This window comes from Phasianus colchicus, chromosome 14 (genome assembly GCF_987193195.1).
Source record: "Phasianus colchicus chromosome 14, bPhaCol1.hap1.1, whole genome shotgun sequence".
Lineage (NCBI taxonomy): Eukaryota > Metazoa > Chordata > Aves > Galliformes > Phasianidae > Phasianus > Phasianus colchicus.
Genome location: NC_143449.1, coordinates 1025845 through 1047608, shown reverse-complemented (window position 1 = coordinate 1047608; position 21764 = coordinate 1025845). Strand labels below are relative to the sequence as shown.

The window sequence follows — 21764 nt, the reverse complement described above, 5'->3', positions numbered from 1 at the left end:
TTTCCTCCAATATGCCATCCACATCATTTACTGAGTAACTGTCACAATCAGTTGTGTCAGGGTTTTAGTCGTGCAGGCAGAGAGTATAGCTCTTCACTACCAAACTCGACAGATTAGTCATATACAGGGATCCTAATCCGAAGTCAAAAAGCGTTTTCCTAAGTTCCTTTACTATTTGAAAACTTACTCCCTCCCACGTGGGGCGTGTATTTGACTCGTATATCACAGGGCATGCGAGCGCTGAATGCAATGGATGGGCCATTTCAAGATGTCCACTTGATTCTGCGTCCTTTTGGATGGCTCGCCATACATCGGGGGGAAACCATCCTTGTCTTTAAGCAAATTTCACCCAGGCGGCAGAAGCGGAGCGGAAGACAGCGGTGGCGGGGCGGCAGGTGGACCCGGCGAGCGACGGGAGGGGGTGGGGGGTGCAGCGTCACGGGGCGGTGCAGCGTCACGGCGAGCGGCAGCGGCGATGGAGGGGGGGGGCGGAGGGCGGAGTGGGATGGGACAATTCGGAGATGGCCGCGGCCGCTGGGCTGCGGGCGCCTCGCAGCGGCGGCGGCGCTGCTCTCCGGAGGCCGTGGTTTTTCTTCTCCCCGGCCGGGGGAGGGGTTGGAGTCGCGGATCGGATCCGGGCAGGAGCTGCTTCCCGAACCGAGGGCCGGCGGCGGGAATGGCGGGGAGTGCGATGGAACGGTCGGAAGAATTCGTCCTTCCTTGTCGAATTTATGTCAGCGATATTTGGCGCCGAACAGGTAAAAGTTGTGCAGCTCTTTTATCTGCAGGAAGGGATCGGGTTGTTTCTCCGGCCCACGGGCCCAGGATCCAGCAAATTCTTCGACCCATCCCGCCGATTATTTAAGGTCGCGCCTAATGACGGAGGCACAGTATTATATCGAGCCTGCCGAACCCCGATGTTTCATTAAAGTCTCAAAAACAATTCTCCACGGCCCTAAAAGGCTTTATTCTATCTGAGCAAGTACTAGCATCCCAGAGTCTTACTCCAATTTTGTCCCAAACCACCCCATCAAAAGAAAAGCCAGGTTTCCGAAACTCAGGGACTTAAGTCTTTGCTCACCCATGTAAGAAAAGTAGCTAATGCTGAGGTAGATACAGTTCGATTCTGAAACGTTAAAAATCTCCATAATACTTCAAGATTTACTTGTTGCTCCTTCGTTAGTAAGCTCTCTACAGTTCCCCAAATCCACTCCAGTATTAAGGGGTCGCTCAGAGTACCATCCCACTTCACACAATGCTTCTGCAGAATACTCTCTGTCATCTGGTAAACTGCTTTAGGTTCCTTGGACATTTCCCCATTCATGGTTCCGCACTGCCGCCCAGAGATGACACTGCCATACATACAGTCAATCCTGCTTCCTTTCAGCAGCCTGAAGCTCAGTGGGACTTGCCACCAGTCAGCCGAATAAGCCGATTCAAGTCCCTGATACAAGGAGCCGTTTGTGGCAATGAGGCACAGACTCAGATGTGAATGATGCAAATCATTTATTACAAGTTCTCACATAACTTATATAAATTCACAAGTTTCCTTTCCTAGTTTTCCCATCCACCCCTACAACTTTCCCATTTGCCTTTACATGCCAACAAAGTATTACACAAACACTCCTTAACCATGCATACAGGTGCTTATCCAATCAGAGCCATGGGCCACTTCTTTTGCTTCTCTTCTTCTAGAGATGTCCTTGGTTCTCAGCCTTGCTTTCTCATGCTTTTTATCTTACTTCACAGTGTCTGTTCTGAATAGTCTTTCTTGTATTCCCACAGGGGCCCCAGAACAGGACATAGTATTTCAGGTGGGGTCTCAAAGGAGCAGAGTAGAGGGGCAGAATCACCTCCCTTGACTTGCTGGTCACACTTCTCTTGCTATAATCCGGGATGTGGTTGGCTTTCTCGGCTGCAAGAGCACATTGCTAGCTTGTGTTGAGTCTTTCATCAACTGGCACGCCCAAATCCTTCTCCTCAGGGCTGCTCTCAAGCTTCTTTCAACCCAACCTGTAGCTTTGCTTGGAATTGCCCTGTCCCAAGTGCAGGACTTTGCACTTGGCCCTGTTGAACTTCATGAGGTTGGTATGGGCTCTCAAGCCTGTCCAGCTCCCTCTGGATGGCATCCATTTTCTCTTGCTTGTCAACTGCACCACTCAGCTTAGTGTCATCTGCAAACTTGCTGAGGGTGCATTCAATCCCACTGTCCATGTTGTCTACGAAGGTGTTAACTTGCACCATTCCCAGCACCGATCCTCAAGGAACACCAATCTCAATTTGGACACAGAGCAGTTGACTGTAACTATAGGATTGTGACCGTCCAGTGAGTGGTTCATCCATCAAATCCATTTTTCTCCAGTGTGACAACCAGGATGTCATGTGAGACTATGTCAAATGCTTTGCACAAGTCTGGGTTTATCAGCTGATGCTGTAACTCCATCATAAAAGGCCACCAAGTTTGTCAAGCATGATTTGCCCTCCGTGAATATTGGTTGCCACCAATCACCTCATCTATACTTTTCATGTGCCTTAATAGGGCCTTTAGGAAGATCTGCTCCATTCTCTTGCTACGCACAGACTGGACTGTAGTTCCTCAGATTTTCTTTTTTTCCCTTCTTGAAAATTGGGGTTATTAACTTGTTATGAATTGTGATAACTCTTGACAGCTTCATTTTAAAAAGTCTAATGCATGTTAGTCCTTTTTTGAATTTATCTAACATTTTTCTGAAGAGTTCACCACGTTTGTCTTTAGCTTCTGATTTATAAATACACTTATGTTCTGTTTTCCATAACGCTCATCAGTCTATTCAGTACTGCTATAAAATGATTCTGTCTCACCAGAATAAAAGAGGCAGTCAATATATTCTGTTTCCAAAGAAAGAACAAAGATGATTAAAATTTTAGGAAAGTTATGAAACAGTTCTAGGAACAGTTGACAGATCATACCAACAGTAAAATAATTTGGGAATCTTCTATCACAATGGCTTTCTGACATTAAATTCAATTTTTGAAGGAATCAAAATTCTCAAGAAAGGTGTTGATTGTCCTGTGGAAATGAATAAAAGTGAAATATTTTGCTCAGAGTTTAACTGATTAAGATATTCTGAGAACAGAGCTGCCTCAAAATATCTCACTTCACTTAGATGAACAAAGTATCAAACACCATTTTGTTATATTTCTCTTAATGTGTACTGTAATTCTGCCTCCCTTTTTTTAGCTTGATAGAGCTAAAGACATTGTAAGACATCTTCCCTGAAGTGCTGCACCCTCTTCCTTAAAACCAAGTTCTGTTGTGTTTCATGTAACTATGTGTTACAGATGCATTGAAAGAAATTGGATCCTATTAGATTATGAGGGAAAAACTTAACTAGATCTAAATTCTCATCAAGGATTAATTGTATTATCATAAAAGAGCATTCGTGCACTTTTATTGCTGGGGTTAATTTAAATGAAATGTCTTGGCTCAATCAGCATCACTAATCGTTTACAAAAGACAGAGTATTTCAGTTGGACTAGCTGATCTTGGAGGTCTTTTCTAGCCTTGGTGATTCTAGGATGTAATTTTATACAGAAAATATATAATTCAGTATTTCCATATTAATTTTTTTTTTCCATTTTCTTTTATTTTAGAAAATAGTCCTAGTTTTGCATTTCTTTAAGCAAATGGTTATGGTATTTGCAGAATAGGTGTTTGAAATAATATCATGTCTGGTAGCTTCTAGTACTGCTCCATAATGATTGGAGAATTATCAGATATATATGATAGACAGCATTACATTAATATATAGCAATAAAATATGGAATCTGAAGTGCCCATTTACAGCAGATGGTTTTACCTGAATTTACCAGCATGAAAATATCTAGTCTACAAGCACTGTCTAAACTGGGCACGGCCAACCTTGGCCCAGCATAGTCTGCCATGCAGCCCCCCCCTGTCCTACTCCACCATAAGCCCTTACCCACCAAGCAGCGTAGCCTGGCCCTGGCCCTGCACCTATTGCTCACAACAACCACACATCAATGTGCACTTGGCACTGCCTGGGCTGAAATCAGGACATGGGCAGGGTGCAGTGCAAACTAAAGTTATGGAAAGTAATTGTATGCATTTTGATACACTGACTAAGCAGAGTCCTGTGAACAGCAACAAAGATGCACCCTTGCTTTCCATAGCTTCCCTGAACTCTCTCTTTTTCTTGTTCTTCTCACTTTGAATTAAGTGGCAGTTTCTCTTCACTGACAACTAAATGCCATATCCTACAAAGCTAGCTGTATCCACTCGTTTAATTGTTAAGTCACCTACCACTCAGGGATGCAACTACTCCACCTCTTCTTCTGTGTTCCTTAGTCACTTCAGTCTGCAACTGCCCTTGTGCTAAAGTTTTCTGTTGTTTCTCTCCCACGTTCCTTCTCCTTCCCCTGATGGTTATATTCATCACTGACATTATTGCTACTTTCTAGGTTTATTTTTTATTGCTGAATTTTAGTCATTTCTTTTTTATAAGATGATCTTTGCTGAGCCACACTGCTCAACAGCAGTTGAGCTCTTTGCATCTCAGTTCAGCACTACTCTGGGTTTTTTTTTCTGTGAGAGCAGCCTGACTCTCCTCTCTGTGTTAGCATTCTAATCATGCTGGTGTAATGAGGGTTAAATGAATCAATTGTATGTGAAAATATAATATTTTACTGTGAAAATAAACGTAGTAAGACAAAGGCACCATTTCAGTGCTATAAAGGAAATTTTTTTGGCACTTGTCTTATTCTGTTTCTTTTATTCTCAAAATTTGAGTGATACTCCTAAGTTGCTGTGTGTTAGTGATCTCATGCCATTCTATCCTCTGCCCAAAAGAAACTAAATCAGTCAGTCAAAACTATAAAGGATTCTGGGACACAGCTATGAGCTAAACTCAAATGTCACTTAACTTACTAAAACCCCAGAATTACATCCGAATTTAATTGCCAGAAAAACATAAATTCCCATGCTTCCAGCCTCTCTTGTTTAACTGCTGCCTTTTAAAACCATAAAGTAAGTTTTTCAGGTTTTTAAAAGGTTAAAATTGCTAGTATGAAATACAACTGACTACAGATGCTCTGGGAAAGCAAGCATGAGCTTCCAGACAATTTTTTTTCAACTCCTTTTTTCCAGTTACGTAACAACTGGAAACACAATGTAATTCCAGTGAAGATGGAATCTACTGATTGTGCTTCTAGTGGCTTTTGTTAATGAATAACAGCAGCCTTTCTCTCCTATCTCTCTCCTCCCCCCTTTTCTTGCATGAATCAGATTTTTGGCAAAGGGGCTGCAGTCTCCTCTATCTAAAATTTCTCCCATATGATGAACAGGATTTAACCTTTTGTAACCATTTAGTACATCAGCAGGCCTACATCTGCTGTTGTGTATTGGGAAAACAAGCAGTACAGCATTGAACAGAATGATTATTATGGTACTGGCTCCTACTCCAATCCTTTCTACAGTGTGCATGCATACACACACAGTCAGAAAGAGGAGAGAAACACCGATACTGAGAAAACAGCTATGGTTTAATGGAAGTGATCCGTAGAATTCACTTTTTGAACTGATCTCCTAGGAAGCTACCAGGTTTTCCTAGGGTGCGGTTCCTGCATGTTTACAATCTGAATCAAACACCTAATTTTTTCATGTCCCAATGTGTGCAGAATTCACAGAAGCTTTGCCTGTTATATTCCAAACTTGTAAGTTAAACTGCATTAGATCAAACCAAATACTGTCTGCACCATGAATCAGATCACAGCTCAGTTAGAAATTCAGCCAAAGAAGTCAGATTGGCAATCAAAACCCTAGGCATGGCTCTTGACTCCTAAAATGGGTTTTGAAATCTCAGAGACAAGGATTCCAGCAGTCAGTTTCATGAAACTCTACAATATTTGGTCATATTCTTAGTTAAGCAGGTTTCTATTTCAGCATGACAGTCAAGAAGGTGGATATCACCTGCACTCACTACTACTTGAACTGTATTAAGTGTCCAGATATGAAAAATTTCTCTATAATTGATTGGAAATATGCAACAAACTGTGATTAGCCATCTACCTAACACGGCAGAATTCAAATATTCAATAGGAAAATCTCTTTAGGAAAAAGAATCATGTTTTTGATATTTTCTAAAATAAAATAAATATATTATATGTGTTACATAATGTATGTATTATATACAAAGAAAAATCAATTGCATATTAACACATGTAATTTTGTAATTTACAAATTGAATGTGTGTGACTTTTCTGAATAGAAGAGGAAGAGTAATTTTGCTGTGAAGGCACTGCTGAAAACTTAGAACTTCATGATTTTTCTAACATATTTCTATCTTAAGTACCAGTATCTAAAGAATCCTTTCAAAATAAAGATTTTAACTAAAACTCTTAACTTGATCTAAAATGTTAGTTTCACTATGGGACTAAAGTACTTTCCTAAGCCTTAGTAGACTACTCCTTCCCTACTTTCTTTTGGGCTCACTAACAGCTGGGCTTTTCTATAATCTGAGAGGCAAGTTAATGAACTGTGAATACAAGAAAGACAGCTGTGCAGTCTTACTACTGCCTGTTAATTATTCTTCAGTAAGAGTGGAAACTAAGACATTAGGGACATATTCCAACAATTACAATTAAAAGAAAAAAGAAAAAAAAGAAAGAAAAGATAATCTAAAACTTCATGAATATTCATGGATATAAAATTAAAAGAAAAAAATAAAGCTAAAGAAATTGTCCCTACTAAGCAAAATGGTAAAAACTTCATGCAGATATACATTGTAATAATTTTATTATTTTTGGTTATCGGTATTCCATATCATATCGTCATGTAATGCAGTGGGAGTTAAAGAGTTAATGCTCCAGTTCTTGTACCTGTCCCAGAAAAGAAGAACTACATACTACATAGCCCAGAGGACTTTGTATTATTTGTGTTTCCGTTTTCCACTTGGGGAAAGACAAATGCCATCCACAAAACATTTTCCCCTCCCTTTTGATCTTGGCAGTATGTGAGCTCCCTAGATCATCTCGCCTCCGCATCAGAGTAAGGCCTTCAGCTTTCAGACACTCTCTCTCATTTAATATGATTTATTATTTTCAATTCTAATTATATTGTAATATATTGTATTATAGAGTGCTATCTTGCATTTTGATATCTTATTTAGTAAATTAGTTTGTTTCTCTTCAGATCATTGCCACTGTTTTGTTTTTAGAACCATCTCTCCACCCTTTTCCTTTTTTTTTTCCCTTTTCCCTTTTGGGGTGTGGGTCTGTAGATTCCTCCCCGTTAGTCACGGAACTGGGCTGTAAACCACTAACATATGTCTACAGAAATGTGTTTGTATCAGTAAACTCTCAAATGTGGGGTGTTTGTTGCTAGATAATCATTCTGTTTTCGCACACAGAACACAATTGAAAATAAGTTGGTATAATCAGGAACAGTTTAAATAATATTTCAGTCATAGTGATAAACAGTTGCTCTTATTTAAGGATCACATTCTAAAAGTTTTTCAAAGCATGACTTTCCTACATTTTTTTTGCTGCAAGATCAACCGACCCTATTTTTCTTGACTTGTATTCTCTTGTATTATATCTTATATCTTATAACTTGTATTATTATGGAATATCTGCTGCCTAATGGAACTCTACTCATCATCTTTATTTTTCAGCCACCATCAGTGAGCTCCAAACAAAAAAGTTCAGGCACACTGTACAGTTATCATTGTTTATATCCAATGATTTAGTAGTTCTGCTTGTATTCATCTGTCTGCTTTGGTCTTCCTAACCAGCAAAAAATATATGCCTCTAGCATCCACCTCTTTGCTTACACCACTGTGATAATCCCAAACCAGCATCTCCTTCCTGAATTGTGTGGTCTGATGGGTATTATACCTTTTGGATTTGTTCTTATAGCAGACAATAAGGTCAGTAAAAAAGAATAGTACTTCTCTCCTGCATTCAATCTGATTTTGAAGATATTTTAAATTAATGTCTTGCTTGGCTTGAAGCAGTGACTTATAATTGGATTTCATGTGAACCACAGTTAGGGCCTGACTATGAAGCTATTTGATAGTTTGGCCTGAGCTTCTACTCATGCTTAAATTATGGTACTGTAAATAAGTGATTTCTTGGACTTGTCTCTTCCACATCTAGTGTCCCAGCTGAGTAACAAAATTGCCAGTCTATAAGTTCCTTTTTCCATTCTTCATCTTCCATTCTTGCCTGTTGTCCAATGAATGTTCAATTAAACACACATTCAGTAGCAAATTACACTGGCAATCAGACTTAGTCTGAAGTCACTGGAAACTTCCTAAATCTGTCACACACAGAATGGTTGAAGGAGGAAGGGACCTCCAGAGATCATAGAATCACAGAATCATAGAATGGCGTGGATTAAAAAAGGGTCATAATGATCATCCAGTTTCAACCCCCCTGCTATGTGCCAGACCAGGCTGCCCAGAGCCACATCCAGCCTGGCCCTGAATGCCTCCAGGGATGGGGCATCTACAACCTCCTTGGGCAACCTGTTCCAGTGCGTCACCACCCTCTGTGTGAAAAACCTCCTCCTAATATCTAACCTAAACCTTCCCGTCTCAGTTTAAAACCATTCCCCCTTGTCCTATCACTATCTACCCTAGTAAACAGCTGTTCCCTCTCCTGTTTATACACTCCCTTCAAGTATTAGTAGGCCACAATGAGGTCTCTCCAGAGCCTTCTCTTCTCCAAGCTAAACAAGCCCACTTCCCTCAACCTTTTCTCATAGGAGAGGTGCTCCAGTCCTCTGATCATCTTAGTGCCCTCCTCTGGACCCACTCCAAGAACTCCACGTCCTTCCAGTACTGGGGGCCCCAGGCCTGGACGCAGTACTGCAGATGGGGCCTCGCAAGAGCTGAGTAGAGGGGGACAATCACTTCCCTCTCCCTGCTGGCCACCCCTTTTTTAATGCAGCCCAGAACACAGTTGGCTTCCAAGCTGCAAGCACACACTGCTGGCTCATGTCCAGCTTATTGTCCACCAGGACCCCCAAGTCCTTCTCCACAGGGCTGCTCTCAATGGGGTTCTTTGCCCAGTAAGTATAAGCACCTGGGTTTGCCCCGACCCAAGTGTAACACCCTGCACATGGCCTTATTGAACCTCATTAGGTTCTCGTGGGCCCACTTCTCCAGCTTGTCCAGGTCCCTCTGGATGCCTTCCCTTCCCTTCAATGTATTAACTGCACCACTGAGCTTGGTGTTAACCACAACGTTGGTGAGAGTGCACTCGATGCCATCATCTATGTCACTGATAAAGATGTTGAAGAACACCGGTCCCAAGACTGACCCCTAAGGGACATCACTAGTGATTGGCCTCCACCCAGACATAGTCAACCAATTCCTACTCCATCGGACAGTCCATCCTTCAAATCCACACCTCTCCAATTTAGAGAGAAGGATGTTGCAGCATCTGATGCATGGACTCAGATGTGAACGATCCAAATCGTTTATAACAAGTTCTCACATCACTTATATACCTTCACAAGTTTTCTTTTTCTAACTTTCCCTTCCACCCCTACAACTTTCCCATCCACCTTTACATGTCAACAGAGCATTCTACAAAACATTCTTCAACCGTTCATGCAGGCACTTATCCAATCAGAGCCGTGAGACGTTCTTTCTTCTAGAGGTGTCCTTGGTTCTCATGCTGTTTATCTTGCTCCACAGCTGTTGCTGTGAACAGTTTTTCTTGTATTCGCACAGGATGTGGTGAGGGAACACGTCAAAAGCTTTGCAGAAGTCCAGGTAGATGACATCCAGATGACACCAGTGCAGAGCGGAATGGGGCAATCTCTTCTCCTGACCAGCTAGTAAGGCACCAGATACACCCCAGAGGATGGCTGGCCCTTTTCGATGGCAGGGGACACCGATGATATGCAACTGACCAACAGTAAGAATGTCTAAATCCCTTTCTGCAAGGCTGATTTCCAGCCTATTCTCCCAGTCTGTATATAAATCAAGGGTTGTGCTATCCCAACTCCAAAATCCAGCATTTGCTCTTGATTGTCCAGCCCTCTGATTTGTCAATATCTCTCTACAAAGCCTTTCTATCCTTGAGAGAGGCAACAACTTCTCCCAGTTTGGTTTTGGCCGCAAACATAGTATACCTTCAAATCCTATATCCAAGTCATTTACAAAAACACTAAAAGAGAACACTTACATTATGTAATTGCATATATTGGTTAACAAAAAGTAATGTTCTGATCTCTTAAATTTTGATAGTCTTTAATATACTCTGAAATTCTTCCTAGTTCAATCACAGTAAGCTAGCCATGTCTGCTAGCAGCAAAATATATATTTACTATCAAGATCTTCTGGAAGCCTGGATTTTTCTGCTGTACAATTCATGAAAATTTGTGACATTCTGGGCCAGAAAATTCAACAGATGTCATGGTATTGACAGGCGAAGATTCTACTTTCTCTACTATAAGAACAAAGACTATTTAACATCCACTCTGCATGGATTGATGAAGATTTAATCAAAATCAATAATATTTGAAGCTTATTCCATTAGCCAAAAAATTTACCTTATTTATCTACTTATCTTTGCTCAATATATTTAATAGCTACTTGGTTGTCTTGCAGTACATCTTGCAAGTTTTTATTTATTTTCTTCTCTTCCTATTAGTGTTTTATCTGGCTACCCTCTTAGCCTCCACTAAAGAACTTCTTTGGAATCTGTGAAATAGAACAGAATGTCAAGCATCTGATGTAATGTTTTGGCAATGTACAGCTTTGGCCTAGTTCTTGTGAGTAGAAAGATTCCACTGTCTTAATTGGGATCATTTCTTAATTGGGATCATCATCACTTGTCAGAAATAGAAGTGATTAGAAAAAATGGTTTGATTGCTTCAATACAGACAAATCTTAGTAAAACGACCCCCACAAAAGCCACAACACAACAACTGTGATCTTCTGCAATATACTCAACTGAGGAATTTACCTTCAAACACAGATTTCAATGTATACTTTCCATACCCGCAGTTACTGCAGGCTATGTAGCTCCCACCAGTACTCAGACCTTGATTTTGTTTAAATAAGGTATAACATTTATTATAAAAGGTATGGAATAACTGTACAGTCTTTGGAAAAGTCAAATCTATCCTTCAATTTAAAAAGAAGAATTATCTCTCCTATCTGCATCTGACACCAGAAGGATTAATCAACCTAGTAACTTCCTAATATGTGTTAATGATAATGGTGATTAGCTGCAGGCCAGCTGAGTCACCAAAGAGTTGATTTATATCATATCTAAAGTGAGAACTCAGGAAACAAAAGCTTTATATTTGTCTCTAGTGTCTGAAACTAAAGATTAAATCTGTCCTTGGAATTTTTCTTTTTATTTTTATTTTTCACGGAGAAAATTTGAGTGTCTTCGTGTTCACTGACAAGGCAACAAAGAAGCTCAATCCCACTTGGAAAATTCAGTTCCTCTGAGCAAAAGAGCTTTGTAAATTAAAGCATAAGGAAGCAGAGAAGTGTTTCACTCTTTTACTAAGCCTCAAGTTCTATTCTCTTCCCAATCACCATACAGTGGATACACTCCTTCAGCTATCCTGTTAAGTCCCAACCTAAATGATTTCTTATTTTCAAGACACTAACTCAGATTTATAGAAATAATTGTAACTTTACGTTGCTTAAAAAAAAAAGAACAACAAACCCTCTTTCAGTTCAGCAGTCCTAACGGGTGTCTTGATTTTGCAGTAGGTTGAAAATTTTTATTTTATACCTTGCACAGACTTTTTAAAATGTTTCTTTGGATAGTCCAGTAGACACAAATCAGTTATATTTCAATATTACATTGAAAGCTTATGGCATTAAACAAAACATAAAAGATCTATGAATTAACTTTTTAAAAGAAAATAAAAGGAAGAACAATGTCATACATCCTCACCTACTGAAACAAGGATTTAAGGGAATTAGTCTTCTTTAAATCATTTTAGAGACAACAACTAATAGTGAAGCATATTTAAATTATAAGCCGAGTCTCTTTCTCAAGAATATGGAGAAAGCAGAAATGTCTGGAGAAATATGATACTTTCTGAAAATATTAATGCTAAATGATACAAGTGTCAAGGTGTAGATTTTTGATTAAAATATTTTGAAATTCCGTTGGACTGAAGGGCAGTTTTTTTGTAGAAAAACATTTGGTAGCTGCCTGGGACAAGTAACAATAGTATCAGAAGTAATCCAAACTACATGACTTTTTTTAAGTTCCTCCTTGTTGAAATGAATTAACAAACACATTTTCTCCAGTGTTTCATATACCAGAAGTGTTTCATATGCCAAAAGTCAGTGCCTCTGTGATTAAGGATATCTATAACTCATTCTTCATATATCTAGTGAGAACAGCAGTTTTGTTAATTCAAAGTAGAGAACAACATCTGCAAAGAATGAAGAGACAGTAAGCAGAAACAGTATTTTGCATTTTTTCAAGGTGTAAGCTTTTATTTCCATTTTTTACAAATATGCTTTGCTGCTACAGGATGTTCTTCCACTAAAGATGCACAATTATCAAATGATGTGCAGGGTTTTTTGAATATGGCAAAGATGTGTTCTAGCACTGTACACTAGAAGGAGAACAGGTTTTATCTCTGCTCTGACTGCAGCAGCAAGAAAACCAACTGGCTACATTATCTATCCAATTTCACATGTCCAAAGTTAGACAACCTCAATTCTGCTGAGGTATTTTCAGATCAGTTCTGCAAAGTACTTGATCATTTCCCAGCCTACAAAAATGTAGAAACCTAAATGGCCTATTTTGTTCTAGGGCAGGTACAGATCTTAAGCTCTGTGCTAAGTCGTATCATTACATTTGTATTTATGTTTAATCCTTGGCTATAACAAGGCCACCTCTTTCTTTATTTAAGAAAAGATTTTGATTATGAACAGAAATATTGTCATACTAGATCAAAGTCAGGCTATCCACTTTGTCATCTTCACCAACGCTCAACACTAGAGAGCAACAGATAAGTATATAGAAATAAAACAATTACTTCTTTCCATTTCTCCAGCTCCAAAAAACCTCTGCACATTGAAGATGAAGTTTCAATATCACTTCTACAGAAACTCCAAAACCACAAAGCTGTTTTTAAAAGGTATTTCATTTTTCATTTTTCCAGTTTTAAGTTGAACTCCTTTTTTTTACCCATGTGAACTATCCTGCTTCTTGTCACGTCAACCACCCCAGCCAAAGAAGTTTGAAAACCACAGTACAGACATTTAATTGCATTTATAACATTCAATCAGAATGACTTGTCTAACTCACAGTTATTTTGAAAATCAGTTACCAAAATAGGTTCATTCACGGACATGAGCAATGCAATGCTGAAGAGCCAAGTCCCTCTTCACTGAATTCACCAAACCTAAATACAAATTTCTATGAAAAGTTTTGGAGACAAAAATATGATATGTTAAAATGTAATATTAATCTGTAACATGTAATGTTTTTAAAAAAGGGAATAAACTTTCACAAATTAATTTGATAACTGTTATTAAACACAGTAACAATGCTAATGTCTACTTTCTAGAATTAGTTGATGTTTATGTTGATAATAGAAGAGGTGAAGTCTGGGACCTTAACAAAATACGGCACAGAGGTAGATACATTATTCCTAAGGTGAAGTTTGTTAATGATATTCCAGACTTCTGGAAAAAAAAAAAAAAAAAGATACTCAGAGGTGGCATAATCACAGAAAAAGAAAACAGACTTCCTTCTGTCTCCATGACTGAGTAGGAGGCTGAAAAAAAAACCAACAAATGGATCAATTAAGGAGAATAAAGAAAAACACCTACCGACCCAATTGAAGCACTGGCACTATTATCAAGGAGATAATCCAGTATTATCTTCTGACTGTCCTCAAAGACAGCACTCTTGTCTGCAGATATGTTAGAATAAGAGCACTACTACCACAAAGCTTTCTAAAGGAGGATGCTGTATATGCCAAAATATCAGTCTGTAGGAAAAAGAAAATAAAACAGGATTCTTTGTCACTTACAAAGCATCTTAAATCATGTTCATCTACTGACTAACATGGATGCTCATGGAAATTTATCTTGAATACACATAATAGAAGTGATGGACCATGGAGTGCCAGGATTTTTTTAGCTTATTTTCAAGGATATGAAACTTCCCCGCTATCAGAACATATAATAGTATTTCAACATCAAAAAAAATCTCTGATGACATTCCTTGCAAATGATTATTATTGTAAATAAGACACAATTCTATTGAGAGCACATCTCTAAGGACACAATCCCAGTGTGATATAAATTTCTATTATGTGAATTCTGAGATAACAAGAATGGACAGGAAAAAACCCTCTGAGAATGGAAGGGGAAAAAAAAGTCTTAACATAGTTCTGATGCTCTTGGGTGCTAAATAACTGATTAGTGTTCTCAAACTGTGTAGCTGAATTCCTTTTCAGATCCTTTGAAAAGTTGATCTCACTGCTGCTCAATCAAACTTTAATAAATTTCACAGCACTCAAAAGATATTCAAAAATATATATCTTCATGCGTAACTCCATAAGAACATGCTGAAAACAATTGGGCAATTAAGAACATAGACATTTTTTCTCATAACAATAGCGATATCACAGAATCATAGACTAATTCAGGATTGAAAGTAACTCAGGAAACTCATGCAGCTGAGCCAATCCTGATAATGGCTAATTGAGATGAGGTAGTTTAGGACTTTGTCCCATTGTGTTTTAAGGAAAAGTTCGGAATTATTTAATACAGACTGTACAGGGAAATTACTCCTGTCTATTTGACAGATGGAATGAGATATGGACACAGTGTGTCTGTGGAGTTATCGAAAATTCAGCAAATTCCAAAAATAATTCTACTTTAAAAGAGATTTTGTTTATTCAACTGTGACTCAAATTCTGTTCTTTAGTTCCACACACAGTATTCTGAATGCATGAGAGATGTAGAAGACATTATTTTTCCTTGGTAAAAAGAGGAAGAAAATACACTAATAAATCACATGATAGGACAATATAGAAATTATTGAGGGATAAGGAGGTTAAATTGCAGAAGTGAATGAAAAAAGTTCAGACAAAGATAAAGGAAGTTGCAAACTTGCAGGAGTTGTAAAAGTAAAAAAGTACGATAAGAAGGACTTGGTATGATGCCTAACTTCTCAGGGACTGTAAACAGGGACAAGATAACCACAAAGCAAGCAGAAAACAGTTGGGAGTAGCCCCCCTGGAAAAGGTTAGAAGTTTACATCGAGGAAGACTACAAGCCTTTGTGAGGAAGACCATGAGCCTTCATCCAACAACCACCAGGAAAAGCCCCCAACAGGCACAAGGAGGAGGGACTGTATGCAAAGGACTTCTCAGAAATATAATGGATATGCATACAAATTCCAGGAAATCTGTTGAATATGTGCAAGCTTGGCCTATATATGTAACGAGCTTTTGCTTGTCAGTGTGCAAGTTAGGCAGACCTGTCCCCCTAGCACCTGGTGTATGCGCACCGCTGAAATAAACATACCTGCTCTATATCCCTTGGGCTATAGAGTTGGATTTCCACACGTTATTAGATATGAGGATGCACACAAGAACAGTGGAAAAATCTTCAATAAATAAAAGTTCATTCCCTTGCCATCTATTGTAGTGGTTTATCTCCTAAATGATCTGTTAAATTAAATCTACCAAATTTACTATATTTTTATTCACATAGTAAAGAAACACTTGAGCCCATGGATGAAGGCAAATTAAAAGATATAAATCAGAAGCCTAAGTGATGTGCTTATGACAGATTGCTGTTCATGCCACAGAATCAGTCTAGTTTCAATGCTAATATCTTTAAATTACAGCTTGTTTGAAATCAAGAGCAATTAAAATAGTAACCCATCAAAGTCCATTTTATTCCTCAAATAATTAGAAAACTTCTAATTTGCAATCTTAATTTACCTGTTGCCAATTAGTGCTCTTGTGATAACCTTGTCATTTGGTTTATGTGGCTCTACCTGCTAAGTACATCTGATGCCCTCTATGTTTATCTTCTTCTTCTTTTTTTTTTTTTTAACATCATTACAGTTAACTGACATTATTTAGTACATGAAAAGCCATATATAAATTTTGAGTATGTTTGGTAGCACTAACCAAACAACTGGATGCCCAGGGAAAGTACTCTTTAACTCGAGTTTCAAAAGCACTTCATCTTATAGGTTTATATTTACTTATGGAGAATGTCTGCCACTGTTCTAATTAAATGCCATGGAAAACAACAGCAATTCGTAACAATATTAGCCGAGAAAGCATAATGTTCACATTTACTGCTTTTAAGTGACATTTTTCATACTGATTATTAATATATTAGAAGCACAGTGTTGTTTAATAAAGAAAGATAATTTCTCAGTCTTGATAGTAATCAAGTTGAAAGAAATATTTATATTTGAAGTCTTAACCAATTACTTTTTAAAAGGACTGATAATATATTCTAGAATATTACCCCCCCCTTCTATGTTCTGGAAAATTACCATCCATTCTATGACAATGACCTTGGGGAAAAGATTGTAAAGCTCTAGTACCTTCTCTCTTCTATATATAACATGCATTAGCATAACAGAACTTAAATATAATTTCCTTAATGGAAAAAGGATGTCCTCAATTGCTTTATATAAAAATGAATTTAAATAGTCGAAGATGGAAAATGTTAAACCCTTAACTGCATTTCCAAATATAATTTACTACTTACAGTTCTGTTATTGACAGATTTAGAAAATAGAAATTTCATGTATCCAAGAGGACAACCAATAACTGGTGATAAGTAATATATAAATGGTACCTAATAACATTATTATTTTATTTATCTTTATGAGAGTCCAGCCTATCTAAACTATGGTATTTGTCAAAGTACTTTAAAACTTTTCCCATTTAAAAGCTACTTTGGGCAGGATGAGGTACCAGATTGGACTACTGAACTGTACATATTTTATGATAAGGTGAGAATATCAAACCATCTGGTTATAATGCATGTGCATGGAAAAATTAAACGCACATTGTTACTAACGTTGAGATTCATACAAGATGATATGCATCTTTGAAATTCTGGCATTTAATACATCAGTGTTACTAAGCACGACTGTATTTTGCTGTCATTTTAGTAGTCTCCCAATTCAAGTAAATGAATATTTTCTGTTTAACTGTAAATAGCACTGTTAAGGTAATTGCCTCTATTGCCAATAACTTAAGAATTCTCTTTAAAAAGGAAATTTATTATTTTTTAGGCTTTATAATGAGCAGACTTACTGACTACACTTTTTTGAACAGTTCCTATAACAAAGGCATTCTCTTTAAGAGGAGCAAACATAAAATCATTTTGAAACACAGGAACTGCAACACTAAACTCACTGACCAAGCACATTCCTATGTTCAGCAAAGGTAAAGCAGTGAGACATGAGATCAAAGTGGTATTCAGACAAATTTAACTCAACTGATCTGTGAGGTTAAGTCCAGTCAGATCATTTTGACTCATTGGCAAGAACTGAAATAAGTCTTCAAAAAAGATCTTTTGTTACATCAAAATACACATGCAGTATTCCAGGAACTGCCAAAAGTGAACTTAACAGTGAAGAACAGATCTTCTCTATTGTGAAAGTATTCTCTGGCTGCCAGGAGATTCCTTCATAATTATAAACAACAATAACCGTCACACACTCACACCATCTGCATGCACTCTAATTTTTTCTTCACTTGGCTTCCAACATGAGATTCACCCTACTAGTTCAATGTTGCTTCTAGTAGTAAATCTGATTAGTTCCTACCAAGAACTTGAAAAAAATCCTCCCATCTATGGGCTAAGTTTTGATACACTGGATAAACACAGTAGCACAGTCCTAGTGAATAAAGGCCTAATTTGTTATATTGTTAAAACTGTAAAAGTAGTTGAGCACAAACAATGGGAACCCAACCATAACCCAAGGAGCCTGCTGATTGGTCCAAGGAGCCACATCCTAGAAACCATCCTAGAAAACTGAATGAGTTGAAGCTGGAATACTTCCTCAAACTACACCGGGATCAGAAGAACACCGTGAGGATGACATATGGCCGTCATCTCCATGACCACCAGAGCAACCACCAGGAGGCACCACGCATGCGTAGAAACGTTAGGGGTGGAGTTTGGGGCGTAGAATGGGCATGGAATGTTGTAATGAATAAAGATATTTGAGAACATTTTCAAGTTTTCTGACATTTTTTAAAATGTATTTTCAGATGCTATTTTCAGTCAACATAAAATGTTACCTGAGAATTTTCAAATGGAATGTATGGAGTTGCAATCAGATTTCAACTCAAAAAAAGTGAGATCATGTCTCTTCACCTGACTTTCATAAGACTTCTCTTTCCAGTGAAAAATATCCTTCCCTTCACAGTCATGCCTTACTCATGTCATAACTTTCTGGCAGTATGCACATTTGTAAAGAACTGTTTTCAAGGATGAAGTACAGGAAGAGTAAAATATCGTCAAAAATCTCTAATGAACACACTGAGAAGAATTTCAACCACAACCATTGAACCAGACAAATGCATTAGTTTCACAAAAACAGGGTCAAATATCCCATTTGTTTTGTTTTTGTTGCTCTCTTTCTTTAAATGTTTTAATTAAAATAAGTAAATATTTGTTCCCTATATACAATAACTATTATATATTTTATATGCCGCCCAAGACAATGTCTCTTCACTCAGTGTAGCCCAGGGAAGCCAAAATGTTGGACACACATGGATTAAGGGCTGACCAGCTGGAAAGGAGCTCTGAGGAGAAGGATCTACATGTCCTGGTGGACAGCAGGTTGACCATGAGTCAGCAGTGTGTGCCTTAGTAGCCAGTAGTAGTATCCTGGGGTGCATTCAAAATTTTTCCTTCAGGTCAAGGGATGTGATCTCCTCCCTCTACTTTGTCTTGGTGAGGCCGTGTCTGAAGTACTGAGTCAATTTCTGGGCTCCTCAGTTCAAGAAAAGATGGAAACTTCTGGAGACAAACCAGTGGAAGGCAACTAAAGTGCTTGGAGCCTGCAGCATTTCCTGTTTGAGGAAAGACTGAAAGACTGTTCAGCCTGGAGAAAAGAAGACTTATAAGTATCTAAAGGACAAGAGTCCAGTGGAGGTGTTCAGGCTGTTTTCAGCAATGTCCAGTGATGAAAGAAAGAGAAATGGGCACAAACTGGAACACAGGATGTTCTATACAAATATAGGAGAAAATAGAAGGATATCAGGTTAGTCAAGCAGGACCTGCTTTTCATGAACCGTGATGGTTAGATCTAATTCCCCAATGGTCCCAAACTTACCATTTGATCTCAGTCAAGATAATCTGTTTCATAACCTTCCCTGGCAATGAGGTCAGGCTGACAGGCCAGCAGTTCCCCAGATCCTCCTTACAACCCTTCTTGTAGATAAGTCACACTGGTAAGTCTCCAATCCCATGGGACCTCTCCTGGGTTGACCAGGAATGCTGATAGATGTTAGAAAGTGGTTTGGCTATCACCATGTCAGTCTACTTCCCCATCAGCTCAACCTTGTGGCACACAGGGATAGCCTGTTCCAGTACCTTTAAGACTTCCTTCTTGGGGAGAGACCAGCCTTCCTGGACCCTTTTGCCCTTCAGGACTGAATCCCAAGGGACTTTGTGCCCTGAATAGTTCAAAGTTTGCCCTCTGGAAATTTGCTAGTTAGTCAGAGGATCTGGACTCCTTTTGACCAAATTTACAACACTACTCTCAGAATCTAAAAATGTGAACATACAGATTAACAAATTGACAATGCATAAATGTGATTATATATATATATATGTCTAATATATAGGTCTTATATATAGAAAGAAGCTGCAGTATATAAACATAAACAAAGTATAAACATACTTCATCCAACTAGATTTGCATATTAGTGTCAGTAGTTTGATTCAAATTTAAAATAAACCATTCCTAATACATAAACTGTATAGACAGTGGTATAAAGTAATGAAAAAAACATATCAACTTTAATATTCTATTTATGCAGTAACTTTAAATGTTTTCTGATGAATTGCTTTACTAACCACCTTGAGATATTAATCCCAAATGTCAAAACTCTTCTAAAATTTATAGTTCATTTACAGATATGTTGTGCTTTTTAATTAAAATTACTTCTCATTACATTAATTGGAGCAGATTTCCTCAACAAGGCCCTTAACGAATGTAGAATTGTTGTTAAGTGTGAGATTTGGGACTTCATAAATCAAAACCAACTTTAAAAGTGTTTTGTGGGTGTTGTTCTATAAAGCTGTGCCTTGTACCTGGAAGTTGTTGAAAAATGCCAGAAGTTTGTAAAACTAACACAAGCGTGCCAATTTTTCTTCACTGTTTCTTTCTTTCATCTTACACTTATGCTGAGAAGCCATAACAAGCCTGCACATCAGCTATTTGCCAGTGTAAATAGATAAAATTGCAGAAATAGGGATGTAATCAGCAGCTTACAGCGTCCTGCAATTACGAAGCTGAAAGTACAGTCTTAAAGCTGTATGCTTCTACAAAATATATTGTTATTCAGTATCACACAGATCAATTTCTTTCACTCACAGTTTTTTTTTTTTCTTTAAATTACGTTTCCAAGGAATTGGCTTTTGTGCTGCAATAAATCTTTTATACAAAATCTCATAATTATGATGTGTTTTGCATCTAATGCTATAAGTAACTGATAAAATCCTTGTTCATTTAAAGTTAAGATGTTGTTCTCGAAGGAAACTAGTTTAATACAATATATGCAATTTTAATACAGTGATGGAAGAACCAAAATTAAGCAAATAAGTACATGTTCACAAAACTAAGTCTTAATCATTTTTTGCTAGACAGCCAAATATCCTTTAGACATTTTTTAATACAATTTTCTGTATGTGAGTACATTTAAAGTTATTTTTTTCTCTGTATGGATAATTTTACTGGATATTTATATCCATAGAATTGGAGTCTGCTTCTGAAAACAACTTGAATTACAGCTGTGCACTGTCATTAAGGAAAATTCCTAAGCAAAATTATTTACATTAATTGTATTACAAACTCTTCCAATCGAGAGTTTGTATTACACTGTATTTTATATTAGACCTATGCACGTTTTCTTAATTTTGATGTGCTGTTTTGCTATTTCATAGACTTCCAGTATCACAGAATTGTTTGAGTTGGAATGGACCATCAAAGACAATCTGAACCAACTGCTCTGCAATGAACAGGGACACGTACAGCTTCACCAGGTGCTCAGAGCCCCATCCAACCTGATCTTGAGTGTCTTCAGGGACAGGGCCTCCACCATCACTCTGGGAAACCTGTGCCAGTGCCTCATAACCCTTATCATAAAAATCTTTTTTCCTATATCCAGTCTAAATCTCCCCTCTTTTAGTTTGAAACCATTTTCCTTTGTGCCAGCACAACAGATCCTGCTAAAGAGCCTACTCCATTCTTTCTTATAATCCCCCTTCCCCTTAAATACTGACAGGCCACTCCTAGGTCTCCCCAGAGCCTTCTCTTACCCTGACTATACAATCCCAGATCTCTCAGCCTGTCCTGTAGTTGAAGTGTTACATCCATCCAATTCATAGAATCATAGAATGGCCTGGGTTGAAAAGGACTACACTGATCATCAGTTCCAACCCCCTGATATGTGCAGGGTTGCCAACCAGCAGACCAGGCTGCCCAGAGCCACATCCAGCCTGGCCTTGAATGCCTCCAGGGATGGGGCATCCACAACTTCC

The 21764-nt window shown here is 38.2% G+C and overlaps 1 protein-coding gene across 4 annotated transcripts; it reads left to right on the top strand.

Annotated features, from left to right (window-relative positions):
- The first annotated feature begins 499 nt into the window (after window positions 1-499).
- LOC149915964 (uncharacterized) lies at window positions 500-21481 on the top strand. 4 transcript variants are annotated; one of them, XR_016471016.1, is made up of 3 exons: window positions 500-758; window positions 13049-13132; window positions 21168-21481. XR_016471016.1 is itself a non-coding variant. In XM_090150148.1 (2 exons), exons 1-2 carry the CDS (start codon window positions 522-524, stop codon window positions 9843-9845), a joined length of 345 nt encoding a protein of 114 aa, XP_090006274.1. In that variant the 5' UTR covers window positions 500-521; the 3' UTR covers window positions 9846-11295. The 4 variants fall into 4 exon arrangements, 1 of the variants encoding a protein (XP_090006274.1); XR_016471014.1 differs by lacking the exon at window positions 21168-21481 and adding an exon at window positions 9738-9924 and having other exon boundaries at window positions 13049-13697; XR_016471015.1 differs by lacking the exon at window positions 21168-21481 and having other exon boundaries at window positions 13049-13697.
- The last annotated feature ends 283 nt before the right edge of the window (window positions 21482-21764 follow it).

Excerpts from the sequence above, each read along its gene's own strand:
- LOC149915964 (XM_090150148.1), top strand. The coding sequence starts at position 522 with ATGGCCGCGGCCGCTGGGCTGCGGGCGCCTCGCAGCGGCGGCGGCGCT. Across the intron at positions 759-9,737 it reads CGATATTTGGCGCCGAACAG|GATGTGGTGAGGGAACACGT; the intron begins GTAAAAGTTGTG and ends GTATTCGCACAG.